This window comes from Falco cherrug, assembly GCF_023634085.1.
Source record: "Falco cherrug isolate bFalChe1 chromosome W unlocalized genomic scaffold, bFalChe1.pri SUPER_W_unloc_1, whole genome shotgun sequence".
Classification (NCBI taxonomy): Eukaryota; Metazoa; Chordata; class Aves; order Falconiformes; family Falconidae; genus Falco; species Falco cherrug.
The window spans coordinates 12952975-12968523 of record NW_026599288.1 but is presented as its reverse complement, the minus strand read 5'-3'; the positions used below and the strand labels follow the sequence as shown (position 1 = coordinate 12968523).

Sequence of the window (15549 nt, the reverse complement as noted above, 5' to 3'; positions counted from 1 at the left end):
CACAGTTCTTACAGAACACAATAAAACACATTGGGGTGCTGACACATTATATAAAAGCTTGAATCGGATATTAGTGGGACGGAATTTATATACCACTATAAAACAAGTAACTCAGCAATGTAGTATTTGTCTACACAATAACCCCAATACCAAGAATAAAGTAAAATTCGGAATAATTGGTAAAGGGAATTATCCAGGGCAACAGTGGCAAATTGACTTTTCAGAACTCCCTAGAAAAGGGGGGTATCGCTATTTGTTGGTGTTAACTGACACATTCTCGGGATGGCCAGAAGCCTTTCCCTGCCGAACAAATAAAGCAAGGGAAGTGGCTTTGCTCAATGAAATAATACTACGCTTTGGAATCCTGGCCACAATGTCTTCTGATAGGGGTTCTCATTTTTGTGCCCAAATAGTACAACAGATAAGTAAAATTTTGAGAATAGATTGGCAATTGCACACTCCCTACAGGCCACAGGCAAGCGGGCAAGTAGAAAAAATGAACCATTTAATTAAACAACAAATAGCTAAAATTGGACAAGAAGCCAATTTATCATGGCCTCAATCTCTTCCTTTGGCACTACTCAGAATTAGGGTGAAACCACGGACAAAAGAAAATTTAAGCCCTTTTGAGATTTTGTATGGGAGGCCATATCAATCTTCATTTAAAGGAGAAGATTTGACACAACTAGGATCAGAATATTTGTATATGTATATGATTGCACTTCAGAAACAGTTAAATAAAGTGCACAAATTGATTTTAGGAACTAGGGCTAGAGGACTAGATCAACCAGTACACATCTTTAAACCTGGGGACTATGTATATATAAAAATCTTCGCAGGGCAACCTCTGGAAGAGAAATGGGATGGACCATACCAGGTGTTGTTGACCACGCATACTGCTATCAAGATTAAAGAACAAGCAGCTTGGATCCACTATTCAAGAGTGAAGAAAGCTCCTGAAAAACCATGGATCATTACTCCAATAGGATCCACCAAAATGCGGTTCTCCAAATTGTGATTGTAGTAAGTTGGTTACCCGGTCTGTGTTTAACGTCATGGGATCAAAATACTCATTTGTCCCTGATACAAGGAATTTCCCAGGTTTTGAATAAAACAAATTGCTGGATATGTACTCATATGCCAGAACATGGGAACAAGGGAATATCCCTCATAGGAATTCCTTTACCCAGGAACGTATCGTTAACAAATTTATGGGAAAATACCTCCTGGAATGTCAAGGACAATGAAATTTTGAAGTTAGAAATAAGTAGTCCTGCGGTACATGAATCGTATTATACTTGTGTACAAAGGTGTAATCCACCTAAAGGAATGGGAATTGTGGATTGTAATCCCGTAATGTATGTAGGAAGCCAGTCCTTTTGTAATAACACTTTAGACATCGGTACTTCACTGTCTGTTAGCTCTACTGCTTGGCCAGCGCCTGAAGGAAAAGGATGGTACTGGCTGTGCAATGATACAGCTCGAAAGGTCTTACCTAAGAATTGGAAGGGAACCTGCACCTTGGGGGCAGTAGTTCCTAATATGACAGTACATGATTCATTCTCACAAGGATACTTAAGAAATCATATTAAGAGGATTAGACGAGAAAACACAAATCCTATAATAGAGAGGCCTACTGCATTTCATAGTTTTGCTCAGTGGTTTGTTCCCTGGTTAGGAGTGAGTGAATTGGAAAAAAACATTATCAATATATCTGCGATAATAGAGAAATTAGAAAACAGAACAATTGATGCATTGAAAGCCCAACAAGAGGAAATATCCAGCCTCTCACAAGTGGTATTACAAAATAGAATGACCTTGGATTTGCTGTTAGCTGATCGAGGGGGAGTGTGTACAGTTATAAACACTAGTTGTTGCGTATACGTGGACCAAAGTGGAAGAGTTTCCACTGACTTAGAGGAAATATGGAAACAAACCAAGGTATTACATGAAATAAGTGAGGATGACGTGTCCTGGGGTTTTGAAAATCTTTGGACAACTTTAACTTCCTGGTTACCTAAAGTACAATGGTTAAAACAGGTGTTAGCTGCCATAGTGTTGTTGATTGTTTTAATAGTACTTGTGTGTATTCTGTTCAAATGCTTATTATATTGTACTTTTGAAAGATAAAATAGCAAAGGAATTTGCTTGTATCGAGAAAAGGGGGGAATGATGTAAATAAGCTTTAAATAATATGGTCAAGTTTGTATTCATAAACCAGTATTCATTGTAATGCATAAATGAGCCTGTAATTGTATAGCGACAAAAGGGTTAAAATGTCTGAAAGATTATATAGACTGTTTTGGCAAGGAAGTTGCAAATCTCTGCAAGGCGAGCTGTCCTCCCTGTTTGCAAAGCAAGCTGCCCTACCAAGGAGATAACGGGACAGCAGGATGCCCTTGAGTAGAATAATGAGGGGTACTGCAAAAAACACTGGGAAAGATTTCTACAAGTCTGCCAACTCATCACTTTTGAGACCTAAGGTGAAAAGTACACCATGAGGAAGACCTACGGCCTTCCTCCCATAGACCACTGCCCACATTCTAAAGACCCCGGCCCACAATTTTTGAGGAATCTGCGCAAGCATAAAAGACTGATGAGCTAATTAGCATATGAAGCAAGGGTAGGCGGGTTCAGGTGATGAATATGTATAGGCGTTAATTGAATATTCATTGTTTCATTATATAAATATAAGGTAATCTGCCCCTCCGGGTGTGTACGATTGGTGGAAGGATCCCCCGTACACCCGGCGCTGCCAATAAAGAATATTTAGTCACTAAAATCTGGCTTTGGACCTGTGAATCAAAAATCAAGACTTCAGCATTCTAGTATGCTTCCTTGACACAAAAATAATTTTTGCCTGTTAAAGGAGAGACTTCCTCCCACAGAGCTTAGTTAAAAATGGTAAAGCATATAAAATGTGATTAATTCTTAATTATCACTGTGTTTAAACCATACAGGGTTTTTTGAGTTTTGCTTTGGTTTTGGTTTTCTAAATTGTTTAAAAAGACCAAAAGTGAACACAAAGGTGCATGGAGGAAAAGGTGATGATCAACAGTGATGTGCCTTGCAATGAAAGCATTAAGCATTGAGTATCTTGATGATCATGCCCCTCCTCTGAAAGGACCTTCAGGATTCTACCAGAAACAAAGACCTTTTTTCCCCACAAAACAAGAACTGCCACTACTCCAGGGGGATTCTGCAAAAAGTGTGTCCTTGCCTCAAGCAGATACTCTGTAAACAGAGATGCTCAGCCTTGAGGCCACCACGTTTCCTAGTGCCTGTTCTTCAGCAGCTGTATCCACGACGGAGGAGGAACTGAGAGCCCTCTAGGACACACAGCAACTGGGAGCACGATGTTTCTGTCTGAACAGTTCTCCTGGACTATGGCCCATTTCTTGCACAGGTCTGAGTGCCTGTGGAAAACAGCAGGCTACTTTGAATTACTTGCAGGAGCGGGCTGGAAACTAGGACCATGCATGGCAATCAGTTAGCTGAGGGGAATGTGCTCGAGCTTGTCTAGACAACAATTAACATGATGGGGCATGTTTGCAGAGCACAGGGGAGTGGGAGAGGGATGGCGCCAAGGAAAGGTAACACCTTGCTGTTAATTGCTGGTAGTTAACCACCAGTCGGGGATTGCCTAGTATGCAAGGCTTAGCTTCAAGAACCAATCTGTTTAAAACGCGCAGCTTCTGAAAGCGTATATAAACTCGTGCTTCTGTACAATAAATTGACATTTGCTTGCATCAAGCTGCGTCCCCTCTCTCCATTCGCAGCAAATTGGTGACCCCGATGTGATGCGTTTAAGGATCTGACGTGAAGGGCTCTCGAATCGCCTATCTGAGCGACATGCAGCGAATCCCACAGAACTTTGAATGATCTGCTGAAAGGAAGCAGGAGCCGGCCTGAAATCCCTCCGGAGTTGAGAGGTGAGCTGTGGGAAATCTGTAATGGGGAATCAGGTTTCGTCCCCAGAAAGAGACATATATGAACTCATGAAGGGTCTTCTAGTCAGATCTGGGAGTCCGTGCCTCAGTCTCCTCAAATGGTGACCCCTATGGTGGTGTCCCGAAGCCTTGGAAGATTAGGGACGGAACTGGTCGATAAAAAAGACAGCTCGTGGAAGAGGGCTGCGTTCCGGAGGAGACGGCTTGGCTGAACGATCGTCTTGCTGTCTGGACCAGGCGGACAACCTAAACCCCGAGGATAACACCTGTATTCATCGAGACAGGTGAGCAGCCAAGAAACTTTAGAGACTTTGAAAGAATGAAAGTGTGTACATACAGCAGCCAATTGTATGATGCTGCCGCAGAGGGGAGCTCCGTGTCGGGAATGCATTTAGCACCTTGGTGGCAAATTCTGACTACTCTTTGCCAAGTGTGGACTAATTCTACTATCGGTGCTAAACCAGAGGAAGCTGTAAATTCCACCGACAGCGCAACTCTTCTCAAGACACCTTCAGCGATGGTGATTCCGTCCACACCTCCTCTGCCCCCAAAGCTTCTGTCACTGATTGCAGCGACCCTCACAACACAGGACCAAGCACGGGAACAGGACAACTCAGACAATGATTTTATTGACACTGATAAACCTTTTGATCCAGGTCCTATAGATCTGGAAAAGGAGCTAGACCTTTTCCCCACCCCCTCGTCTCTCCTGATGCATTGATTGTATTTTTGGGGGAGGGTGAAAGGGAGTCTGAGGGATTGGTGGCAGGAATGCAAGTGGGAAACACTTCAGTGATGGGTTTTGGGAGTCGCTAGGGCATGTTCAGTATTTTGTCAGACAAATCAACCTGCAGAGTGGCAGCCTGTGCAATACGAGGCTGTTAAAGGGTTAAGCAAAGCAGTGCGGGAAGGGAGGATTCATAATACATTTGCTATGTCCCTTCTTGAAGTGATGGCAGAGCCTTATACACTCACACTGCATGACTGGAAGTTACTGCTTTGTATGGTACTAACTGATACAGTCTATGATGTGGTTATCTGATTTCTGTGAGCTATGTGTAGTGGCCTTGACTGAAAACCTTAATCGGGGAATTGCTGTTAACTATGAGCAGTTGGCTGGAGCAATTAACTGTGCCGATTCTGTGACTCAGGCAGGGTATGCCAGGGACAACTGTTTGCAAATGAATGAGATGGCTATTAAAGCAGTCAGGATGCGGGAGTCTTGCCACAGTCTTGCAGGGTCCTAGAGAGTCTTATACTAACTTTATTGATTGGCTTCAGAATATTTTGCAACAAGTCGAACATCAGGAAGCTCAAGGGTTGCTTTTAAAACAACTAGCTGTGATAATGCCAATGAAAATTGTAAACGGGCAACTTTCACAATTGCAACCCCAACATGTGTCAAATGATTGTAACGCAGAACTCACAGCAGACTGTAATTCTCAGGCTGAGTTCTGGAATGCAGCATAACACATTTTTGCTTCTCTAATCTCTTCTGTAAGAATAGTACACGCTCTTAACTTGCTTAGTAAATTAGGCTGCTAGCTTGCTAAACAAAGTAATACTACAAATACTATTTTTTTTTCTGGCTTATTAACAGATGTTGATTCTGTCCATCATATGTTGCTACAGAACCGAGTTGCTATTGATTTTTATTATTAGCACAGGGACACAAGTGTGAAGGCTTTGATAGGATGTGTTACGTGAATCTGAGTGACCACTGTGAATTAATTTACAAAAGTATACAAAACTCAAAAGCCTTAAAACAAAGATCTGCAACAGAGCCAGGGGCGGGATGCCTTTGGTCTCTTCTCACGGCTGGGAAACTTTGGGGCATGACTCAAAAGTATTACAGGATTTATTATAATTATCTTTAACCACCTTAGTGATGTTTGCCTTATGTCTCCCATACCTTTTTTTTCCTGTATTCAGTGTTTAGTTGATTGTCACATAAATCAGGTCATGGTCACCCAGCTACACACAACCTTTGCCTTGTCGCAATTAACAAGCAAAAAAGAGGAGGATAGAGAATGTCTGAAGAGAGATGTAGGAGAGGAAGCTGGAGAATATTTGACCTAACAAGAGATGAGAGAACAGCTAGGTATTGTGAAGGAGACTAGGAAAGATAAACATGGTTATCTAGTGTTTAATAGGTGTCTGCATGCTTGTAGAGATATATAGCTATGTAACTACATGAACGATTTCTGCCCTGAGCCTGGTGGAGCATACAGCTGCGGTTTGTGTCCGGGCTCAGAGATGTAAATAGGGGCTTCTCTGTTATGGTAAAAGTGTTTCTCTTTGCATAAAAAAAGAGAGGGAATGAAGGGAATGACCCCAGAGGTATGTTCAGAGAAGGCATGCTATGTTTCGAACTTTTTGACTGAACCAGTTCTTGTTTGGTGTGCCCTTCCACCTATGTATAATGTTAATCCAAAAGAAGCTGATATTGTTTACACTTTGAATGTCGATAATTGTCTTTCTGTAGATGCTAATGTAGTAGGAGGCTATGATGGGAACGTGTCGCAGCGGTTCTTCTCTTATCCAGAGTAACAGCAGGGAAAGCATTAAAGAGTTAAATCACCTTGTTTGGTAGGCAGTTAAGAATGTGAGTCAAAATTGCCACGGCTTTTGTTATTGGTTCAAGGACATGGCTCTGAGGATTTTGATGGTATGTGCTGCGTGGATTTTAGGCGCCCCATTGCAGCAACATGTTATCAAAATCTGAGAAAATGTCAGCCTTTTTGGCATCCATTCACTCAATTGGCAGTATTGTTTGTTTGCTGTTACCTTGGTTGCTGTCATGTTTGCAAGGGCCCTGCAGAACATGGCAAACCTGGTACTAGCTGTTCAAAAACAAAAAGGGGAAATTGTAAAATTGTACGGAACAGAGACAGTGGGTTATTTTGACACTGATAATATGTCTTAGTTGCTTTTTTTATTTGTTCTATTACTTATACCTTGTTTTTACTCGTTCGATTTCAAAGGTTCTTTTTGTGCAACAGGAAGGGGGAGATGCAGGAGCGGGCTGGAAACTAGGACCACGCGTGGCAATCAGTTAGCTGAGGGGAATGTGCTCGAGCTTGTCTAGACAACAATTAACATGATGAGGCATGTTTACAGAGCACAGGGGAGTGGGAGAGGGATGGCGCCAAGGAAAGGTAACACCTTGCTGTTAATTGCTGGTAGTTAACCACCAATCGGGGATTGCCTAGTATGCAAGGCTTAGCTTCAAGAACCAATCTGTTTAAAACGCGCAGCTTCTGAAAGTGTATATAAACGCGTGCTTCTGTACTGACATGACCGAAACTCAAGCCGCAGCCGTTCTCTCACACGCACCTCAGATCAGATGAGCTACGAGTCTGCAGGGAGCTATGAGTACACCTAGAAGGCAGTGCTGGACATACAGCTGTACTACCTGCGTCTATGACTGTGTGACAGGGGCCAGACTCTTATATATTACTTTTTTCTGCCATCAGAATGTATATTCTCTACACGGCCTGAAATTTTGACTCCCACTGGTGAAATGGTGGGAGGAAAAAAAATAAATTTGCAGTGAAACAGTTTACAACACTTCCCCTTGAAAAGGAGTATTTGCTGTGCCACAAAGGAGACCAGCAAGATGAATTTGGGAGCTTGCTCAGAAGGCTTGGTCACTATCCCCCAGTGAAACCACTTTAAAGCCCTCCTCACTAGCTTAGCAGACCTGTTGGCAAAGATACTCTTGCTCCACTTTGTCATTCCTGCTCAGCAATGCTCATTTCTCAGAGAAGGTCAAAGAGGTCATAAAGGCCAAAACAAAAGTGACACCAGCTGCACCTTCAGGGTGTCTGTGCTTCTGCACAAGCCCTTTGCTTTCACTGGAAGGATTTAGGAGAGCATTACTTGGGCCCCCATGCCCTTCATCCTCTATAAGGCACTCTTGATTAACTCAGGGTCACCCCTCACAATGTCATGGGTGCCCATGTGGTTGGGCAACAAGAGATACTGGCCAGAGGTCCAAATGAGCCTCAGACGACTCTCCACAACACCATGGATGTGAGTCCCTAGCAAGTGACAAACCTCTCCAGACATCGAGCCAAGACTGCAGATGGGTGCCTCCAACCCCCCCAGGGAGGGAGCCTCCAGCCATTATCATCCACCACTTCCAGTGCTGACAACAGTTCAGGCTCATCTGTCTCCACACTTCCCCTGACAGAGCTTGTTCTTCCTTATCTGTTACCATGACACTATACCTATAAATGCACATTAGCTGGCAGATAACAAGCCTGCCTTGTGTTGCCAGCAGTCACAAGCTTCCATTCCTCCCCATCTTGGGAGTCTCTATCCACTGCTTATTCAAGCACAGTTTCTAGCTGTCCCTTCTTCTGTGCAATGTTGGGGTTTGTGCTCTTCTACTCTCTGCAAAGACCTTGTCAATATCCTGTTTCTGTTCCCTATGGTTATGCAGCCTGCTCATCTCCTGCCATTGCTTCACCCAGAAGCCCAGCACCTCAACAGCAGAACCCAACCGATAAGGCCACCGTCATGCTCCACCCCAGGCTCAGGGAGAAGTACCAGTGACTCCCTGCAGCCCAATATCTACCACATCATTCCTCTGGAGCTCTGTCTGGGCCAGCCTCCCATGTGCCAGGCACAGCTGCTCCAACCAGGGCAGGAGAGCACGCTTCCAGGTGCATCACTGCACCCACTCCAGCTGTCTCAGTGTTGGGTGCCTTCTGCAACCCCTTCCGTGCTAACTGCTGCATTAACTGCCAAGTCCTTGTTAGCCACCCCATGTCACAACAGTCTTGCAATGTTTTGACATACTTATGACCAGGAACGTGGATGCAATAGAACAAAAAAAGGAAAAGCTTGACATAGAGCAAATTTATAATTTTCTAAACTACTAAAGCTAGAAATATCGCCTCTCTCCAAAACATCACAAACCTTTTACTGTTTGTTACAAGCAATTCTCTTGCTTTTTGCAGATTTGTGTTCTACCTACCTAGTACAAGCACAGTGGCATTTATCATAGGCATACAAAAGGCATGTCAACTCCTACTCTTCTCCTAGATAGCACTTAGTCTCAAACACATACCACAGACAGTCTTATGAAGTAACCCAGGAAAAGGCAATTTTAAAATAATTATGCAGAGGAAGTGTTCTCATGCAAAACAACAAATAATCATTAAAGGGCCTCCACTCTTTCCAAGTTGTTTCTTTAAATACTCATCATACAAGCAAATAAGATGAGCAAAGAAGCTGAGAAAATTATAAGACATTATTCCCTGCCTATAATTCTGCTTCCCTGAAGATAAGAAACGCATGACTCTTCCTCTCTAACTGTTGGATTTCAGCTTCTTAAGTTGAGTTATGTCAGAATTTTCTCATGGTAATGTTAATTTCTGACCAAAAACCTAACATTGCTCTACTGTTTCTAACTGGATACCTCTCTAAAAGCTTTCTACTTTTAAAGCTACTACCACTATGTAGTAGTACAGAAGAACTGAACTTTTTGGGACAGATGTTCAATATTACAAATGATTTCAGAGACTGAAAAACACCTAAATCAATAATTGTCTGCTGAAGACTGTCACATTGGCTCAGAAAAAGGATGCACAGGCCTGTTCCCTATGAAAATCCTTAAGGTAGCAAAGCCATTTTCAAAGTGAGACCTAATCTCTGTGATTAGGTCTACTTTAACAGATTAGGGCAACTTCCCGGTTCCTAGGTCTAGGTGCACCTGCCTGCCAAATAACAACTCCATTTCAGCACCAAACTCCAGCTGGTGTTGCTGTGGAAGATGGAAAAAATCTTTGGTATATGCTACAACAGGATCTCTGTCCAGATGATCAAGTTAACAGCTCAAGGAAGAGCAAGTTAAGCCTGGATAGAGCTTGTCAAGTTGCAGATATGGTACTTTATTATCTCCCTGGATTGCTTCTGAACGAGTACTTATAAAGAGGGATGTTCTAGTGGACTCCTTATTAAAATGACTCTTCCCAATACAGTCACATGTCCCACAGGGTCTCTTTTCAACTTGTCTAACACTTCACCAAACGCTGCTTTTTGTACAAGTACCCTGTCCCCAGGGTCTCACACAAGTTCTGCAGTGCTCCCAAACTCTTCCAGGACTAGAGAAACTACAGATTTGCAGCATACCAAGAGTGGGAATGCAGTAATTGTGCTGCTTTTAGAGGAAGAACATTATTTGCCTCAAGTTTCACCAAATGACAAAAAATAGAACATGAAGGGACCTTCAGAGGTCATCAAACTTACCCTTCTTCCCAGGCTGTCTGACTGCAGTTAGAAAAGACAGTAACACAGATAATCTTACTATAGCCATGGGATTACACAGTTACAGACAGCTAGAAAGTATTATTTTCTACATAAGGACTGATCTAACTCACCTCCATTAAAGAACTGAAGTGTAATGCTGGTTATGTCACACTAGGGAGCTGAAACCAAAGAGCAGAAATTTAGTCAATATGGTATCTCTAACCATTAAGTCTTCAGAAATTTTGATTCACGTTAAAAACTATTACTGGAATCAAACCACTGTGTTCAAGAGCCAAGTCACTATTTAAAATTAAGATAGGTCTCCATCCAAGCGTTGTGAGTTAACCTCAGTAGGCAGCTAAGCCCCATACAACTGCTCGCTCACTTCCCTCCCAATGAGATGGGGGGAGAGAATTGAAAGGATAAAACTGTCAAAATTTGTGGGTTAAATAAAGACAGGCTAATAAGTGAAGTACAGCTGTGTGTGCAAACAAAGCAAAATAAAAAAGAAAAATCCTTAGTTTTGTTTGCCTGACTTCATTGTCAGGCAAGTGTTTAGCAATCCCCAGGAAAGCAGGCCTTCATGACATGCAACAGTGATTTGGAAAGTCAAACAGCGTAACAGCGAATGTCCCCCCCTTCCTCCAGCTTTTATTGCTGAGCATGACATCATATGGTATAGGATATCCCTTTGGGCAGTTGGGGTCAGTTGTCCCAGTATGTCCCTTCCCAACTTTTTGTGCATCCCCAGCTACTCGCTGGTGGGGCAGCATGAGAACCAGAAAAGGTATTGATGCTGTGCGAGCACTGTTCAGCAACTAAAACACAGGTTTTGGTCACAAATCCAAAACATACCACTATAGGAGCTGCTATGAAAAAAATTAACTCTATCCTAGCCAAAACACAAAGATAGAAAGACAATGACTGCACTTCTCCATAAGCATACCCTCCTGAACAATTAGTAAAAGCAAAAGTGACAGCTACAGGGGGATACTGTACAGTGATATATGCAGAAGCAAAAAGAATATGTAACAGAAGGGAAGAGAAATTAAAAAAAAAAAAAAAAAAAGATGGGAAAGTATGTAAAGCATGGAACTAGGACCACACACAGAACTTCACAGAGCAGCCAACCTTAGCAAATCAAGAGTGTGTTATTCAAACACATAAAACCTTCAACTCCAGTGCTGAGACTCTGAGACTCATAAATGTTGTTGTAAGAGTGTTGCAGTGCATTAACTTTTCAAAGCCTCGGCCACATAGTTAGGAATAGTAAGTAGGACATCACAAAACATATCAGCAACAAACATTAAGTAAAACAGCGTGCTGCTGGTGATGTTATTAATCATAGAAAACATCACCTAGTGAAATTAAATCACTTCAAACCAAGTGGGTGATAAGCTACTAGACGTTTCCATGTCCGTATGAAACTACTATTGAAAACACAACAGCAAAATGACAAAACAGACTAAGTATCTCAAGGCCTCTGAGGTCTTTAATATTAATCTTCCTAAGAGTAAACAAAAGACTGAAAAAAACCTCACGTGATTGCCGGTTTCTGTCACTATTTCTCCTATGGCAACCTCTGCCCGTTCCTTATTTCGGCAAACCAGATGAACCGTGCCACCTGGTGGATTTCGACAAGAAACGCATTTTATAATTACTATGTTTGGGGGAAGGCATCAACAAAGAAGGAAGGCCGGGAAGCAATGTGCAATTTGCAGTTCTTGTTTGGGGTTAGTTTCCGATACAATCCAAATGAAACAAAAAACCTCTTGTGATTGCATACCAGTTTTCAGGAAATGGCCAAAAATTGCAGCTTAGGAGGTTCAGGTCAGGTATCAAGAAAAAAAGATGCAGAATTTCCATCCTTGCAGGTTTCAAGATCCAGCAAGGCAAAGCAATGGCTGGTTTGATCTAGTGTTGGCAACAGTCTTGCTTCCGGTGAGATGCTGGACAAGATGACCTCTAGAGGTCCCTTCCAGCCATCTTTTCTATGAAAGGAACATGCCGGGCAAGGCTCCTCTCAAAGGCCTGGATACTTATCATGACCTTATAACTTAGCTACCTTAAAGACACCCTTCAAGAAGGGGACCAACGTACAGGTAGGCATAATTCTTTTTAATTTTTATGCTTTGTATTCTCTGATCATCACAAGCAATGTGTTACTCTCGGTCACAGGAATACCCGCACTCTACTTATACCCATTTTTAAGGGTGTTTTAGGGGTTGCTAGCAGTGCATCACTAGAAGGCTCAAGCAATATAATCCCAAAGGATTGATAATAGAAACAATGGTGCTGGGTCACTCTTCTAACACCTGGAACCCAAATGCAAGACACTAAGTCTACCTTCGGAATAGAGCAGTCACACTGCACAGCCCAGAGTGGGGTCTGATAATGAAATTTTCTGTCTACAAGAGAGGTTTTTCCACTGAGGACCACCATTGCAAGTATATTTGGCATGCAGCTAATGCAGCCAACAAGTTTCAAGGTTCTTTTGAAATTTTCTAACAGGGTCTGACTCCTCCACTGCACTGCCAGAGTTGACTGAGTTACTTTTACGAAGTGCATAACTGCAGGCAGCAGGGGGAAACTCCTGAATCTGGGATAATCATACAAATTACACTAGCCAACATTTAATACAGTTTTGTCTTCATTTTGTGTTACACATATACTATACATGGAAGGAACCATGCACAGCCAGCCACTGAGTATTTCCAGATCAGAATGAAAGTCTTTGACCCAGGGAGAACAGATTTCATAAGCAAGACAAAAGGCAATCAGAAGGGGCAGCATCCAATGCTTGCTTCTTTGGCCATTCTCACAGTGACTGCAGGCTTCACTGCAAAGGAGGGCTTTAGTTACAGATCTTAAGGCAGTTAAGGATGTACACTTGCAGATGTTTAAGGAGCTCTTCCCAAGACACAGGGTACAGCACAAGTAATGTGTACAAATTAGACACATGGAAGAAGCAGCTGGCCTTCAAGCTGATCAGGAACATTCTCATAGTCTACACTGAAAAATCTTCAGTGGAAATATTTGGGTTCTAAGGGCTTTGAATATGAACATTTTTCTTGATGTTAAGGAGAGGGGGAAATTTTGGTGTGACCTATAGGCTAGGAAAGGGATTTGAATATATTTTCCGTAGTAAAGATTGGTGTTATTTGAACTTAAACAACACGTGGGAATTGTCAGAGTGGCTGGGAGAAGACTGTGTCAAACTGGAAATGCAGTTCAGAAGACATATGGGAAAGCCCAAATCTGTAATACCCATAAGACACCAATTCAGAGAAAAGCTGAAGTCAGGCTAAAGAAGTTATCATCATTATTTACAAAAATATGAAGTACTTAAAGGTAAAGCCAACATAGCTTTGTTATTCTTTTGCCAAGTCTGAATTCCTTATTTCTTGTCATAGTGTACTTGAAGAGACTCAACTAGAAACTAGGGCCCCAACAACTGACATTGTGTTTCAGAGCGACAAGTTCAAGGACAGGATCAGGATGACTCTTTTAGGTCATTTTAACTTCATATACACAGCAACACAAACACAAGGTTTAGCCAAGCAGTCTGAACCCAAGGTTGTTCTTTGGGCTCCAAATACCAGACATGGTGACCAAATCCTATGCAGATCCAGTCATCTTGACAGCTTTCAAAACCTGGCAGTCATATCTGTTTATGAGCAAAATAGTCTCCAGACAAAGCAATACTTAGATAAGGCTATTATACATAATGGCAGTGGTGGGAACCTGAAATCAATCTTATACTGGCTACTAGCACTGATGGGGATCTTTAACTCAAAGGCTCTTTCATGCTAATAATTTTGAATCAGTTTAACTGAGTCACCACTTTACCTCATAAGATAGTTATGAAACCTAGGCAGGCAAAGAGAGCAAAGAGCTGCAAGCTCCTCCCTTCCATCCTACATGCCAAAACTCCTATCACAAGAAGTATTATTGTGCCAACTCTGAAAGTGATTAGGTTTATCCTTCACCAGCAGCTAGTTCCAGTTCATACCATCTCCTTGCTTACAGAAAGCAACAGAAAAAAAATGGTTGCTTTTAACCAGTTAAAGGGCACAAGCTCCAGGTTATTATCACTTGGATCAAGTGTAGCTTCTTTTATACCCGTCCATCTCAGCTTAGCAAAGCCAATTGTTTTCTTTCATCATATGATACAATCGTAACTTCTTCAAAACTGTTCAAATTTAGCCAGGCTGCTACTTGTACCACATCAGCCATAAGTAGACCTCTATCCACCAGCACCACCACAAGGGCCAGATAGTTTCAGTAAACCTGCACTTGAGAAACACTTTGCAGATTGTCTCCACTAATGTGGTTTCATTACTCCAGTTTTCACAGCACTGATCATACTTAAACTTGAAAAATAACACGCCTGACCACTCATCCCCGGGAGCTGCATCTTTGCGCTTGTGCTGGAAGGGCAGACCTGATCCCTTCCATCTTCTCCGTATGGACCCCTCATGGCTCCTCACGCCTGCCCGGCTCACCTCTCCTTGCTATCTCTTTGGCTGTGGCCTTGCCAATGCCACTGTTGGCACCAGTGACCAGAAAGGATCTCCCAGCCACGTCCACCTCCACATCAGCTGGATTGAAGTGCTTGGAAGCAGACTCATAGCTGGTCCTGAATAAATCAGAGACACCTGTGAGAAACTAGAAGAGAGTACTTCCAAAAAACACAGGGGGCAGTTGAGAAGCGTTCTTCCCTCACAGCTCCGCGTGGGCTAAACACCCCCTCCTCCCCGTTATCCCCCGTGCTCGAGGGAGAGGCCAGGTATAGCACCAGTGACACTGCAGCGAGTGACATAGCGACAGCTGAAGGCCTTTGCTCGCCACAGGCCACACGGGCCAAGCCCTGAGAGGCGGGAGCCGGCCCGGCTGTAGCCCCGGGGCAGGTGCCTGCGCGGGCAGCTCCCACAGGGAAGACGCTGACATCGGTCCGCTCAGGCGGAGCGGGGGAGGCTGCCATTAAAAATACACAGAAACCGAACGCCCAGAAACGGCCCCAGCCTGTCCACAGCGCCCGCCCCGCCGCCTGTACCTCGTGTATTCCCGCAGCCCCTTCACGAACCACACGGCACTGCGGCACCAGGACATGGCGCCGCTGCCGCCACAGCAACGCTGCCCCGCCCCTGCCCTTACATAAGGCGCCCGGCCCGGCCCGGCCCGGCCCAGCCCTGCCCTGCTCTGCCCGTCCGCCGTTAGGTAACGGCCCGGGGTGGCCTGGCCCGCCCGCCCGCCTACCTGCCTGCCCGTCTACCTGCCTGCCGTTAGGTAACGGCCCGGGGCGACCCTGCCCGCGGTGGCCGCCGCCGTTACGGGCTGC

General features: G+C 43.6%; 2 protein-coding genes and 1 long non-coding RNA gene across 3 annotated transcripts in view; 2 read left to right on the top strand and 1 right to left on the bottom strand.

Moving 5' to 3' along the window:
- Window positions 1-15333, bottom strand: part of LOC129734926 (dehydrogenase/reductase SDR family member 12-like) — a 38809-nt gene extending 23476 nt beyond the window's left edge. The window contains exons 1-2 of the mRNA XM_055700347.1: window positions 15265-15333; window positions 14714-14847 (exon numbers count right to left, since the gene is read on the bottom strand). Coding sequence (XP_055556322.1) covers window positions 14714-14847; window positions 15265-15320 — 190 coding nt within the window. The 5' untranslated portion in view covers window positions 15321-15333. The remainder of the gene's footprint in view (window positions 1-14713; window positions 14848-15264) is intronic.
- On the top strand, window positions 773-2758 carry LOC129734921 (syncytin-1-like). Its single transcript, XM_055700340.1, has one exon. It carries the CDS (start codon window positions 967-969, stop codon window positions 2128-2130), a length of 1164 nt encoding a protein of 387 aa, XP_055556315.1. The 5' UTR covers window positions 773-966; the 3' UTR covers window positions 2131-2758.
- On the top strand, window positions 2828-5788 carry LOC129734937 (uncharacterized). The gene is made up of 2 exons (XR_008730464.1): window positions 2828-3932; window positions 4015-5788. It is a non-coding gene; the product is annotated as an uncharacterized LOC129734937 (long non-coding RNA).
- Window positions 15334-15549: the final 216 nt, after the last annotated feature.

Excerpts from the sequence above, each read along its gene's own strand:
- LOC129734921 (XM_055700340.1), top strand. The coding sequence starts at position 967 with ATGGATCATTACTCCAATAGGATCCACCAAAATGCGGTTCTCCAAATT.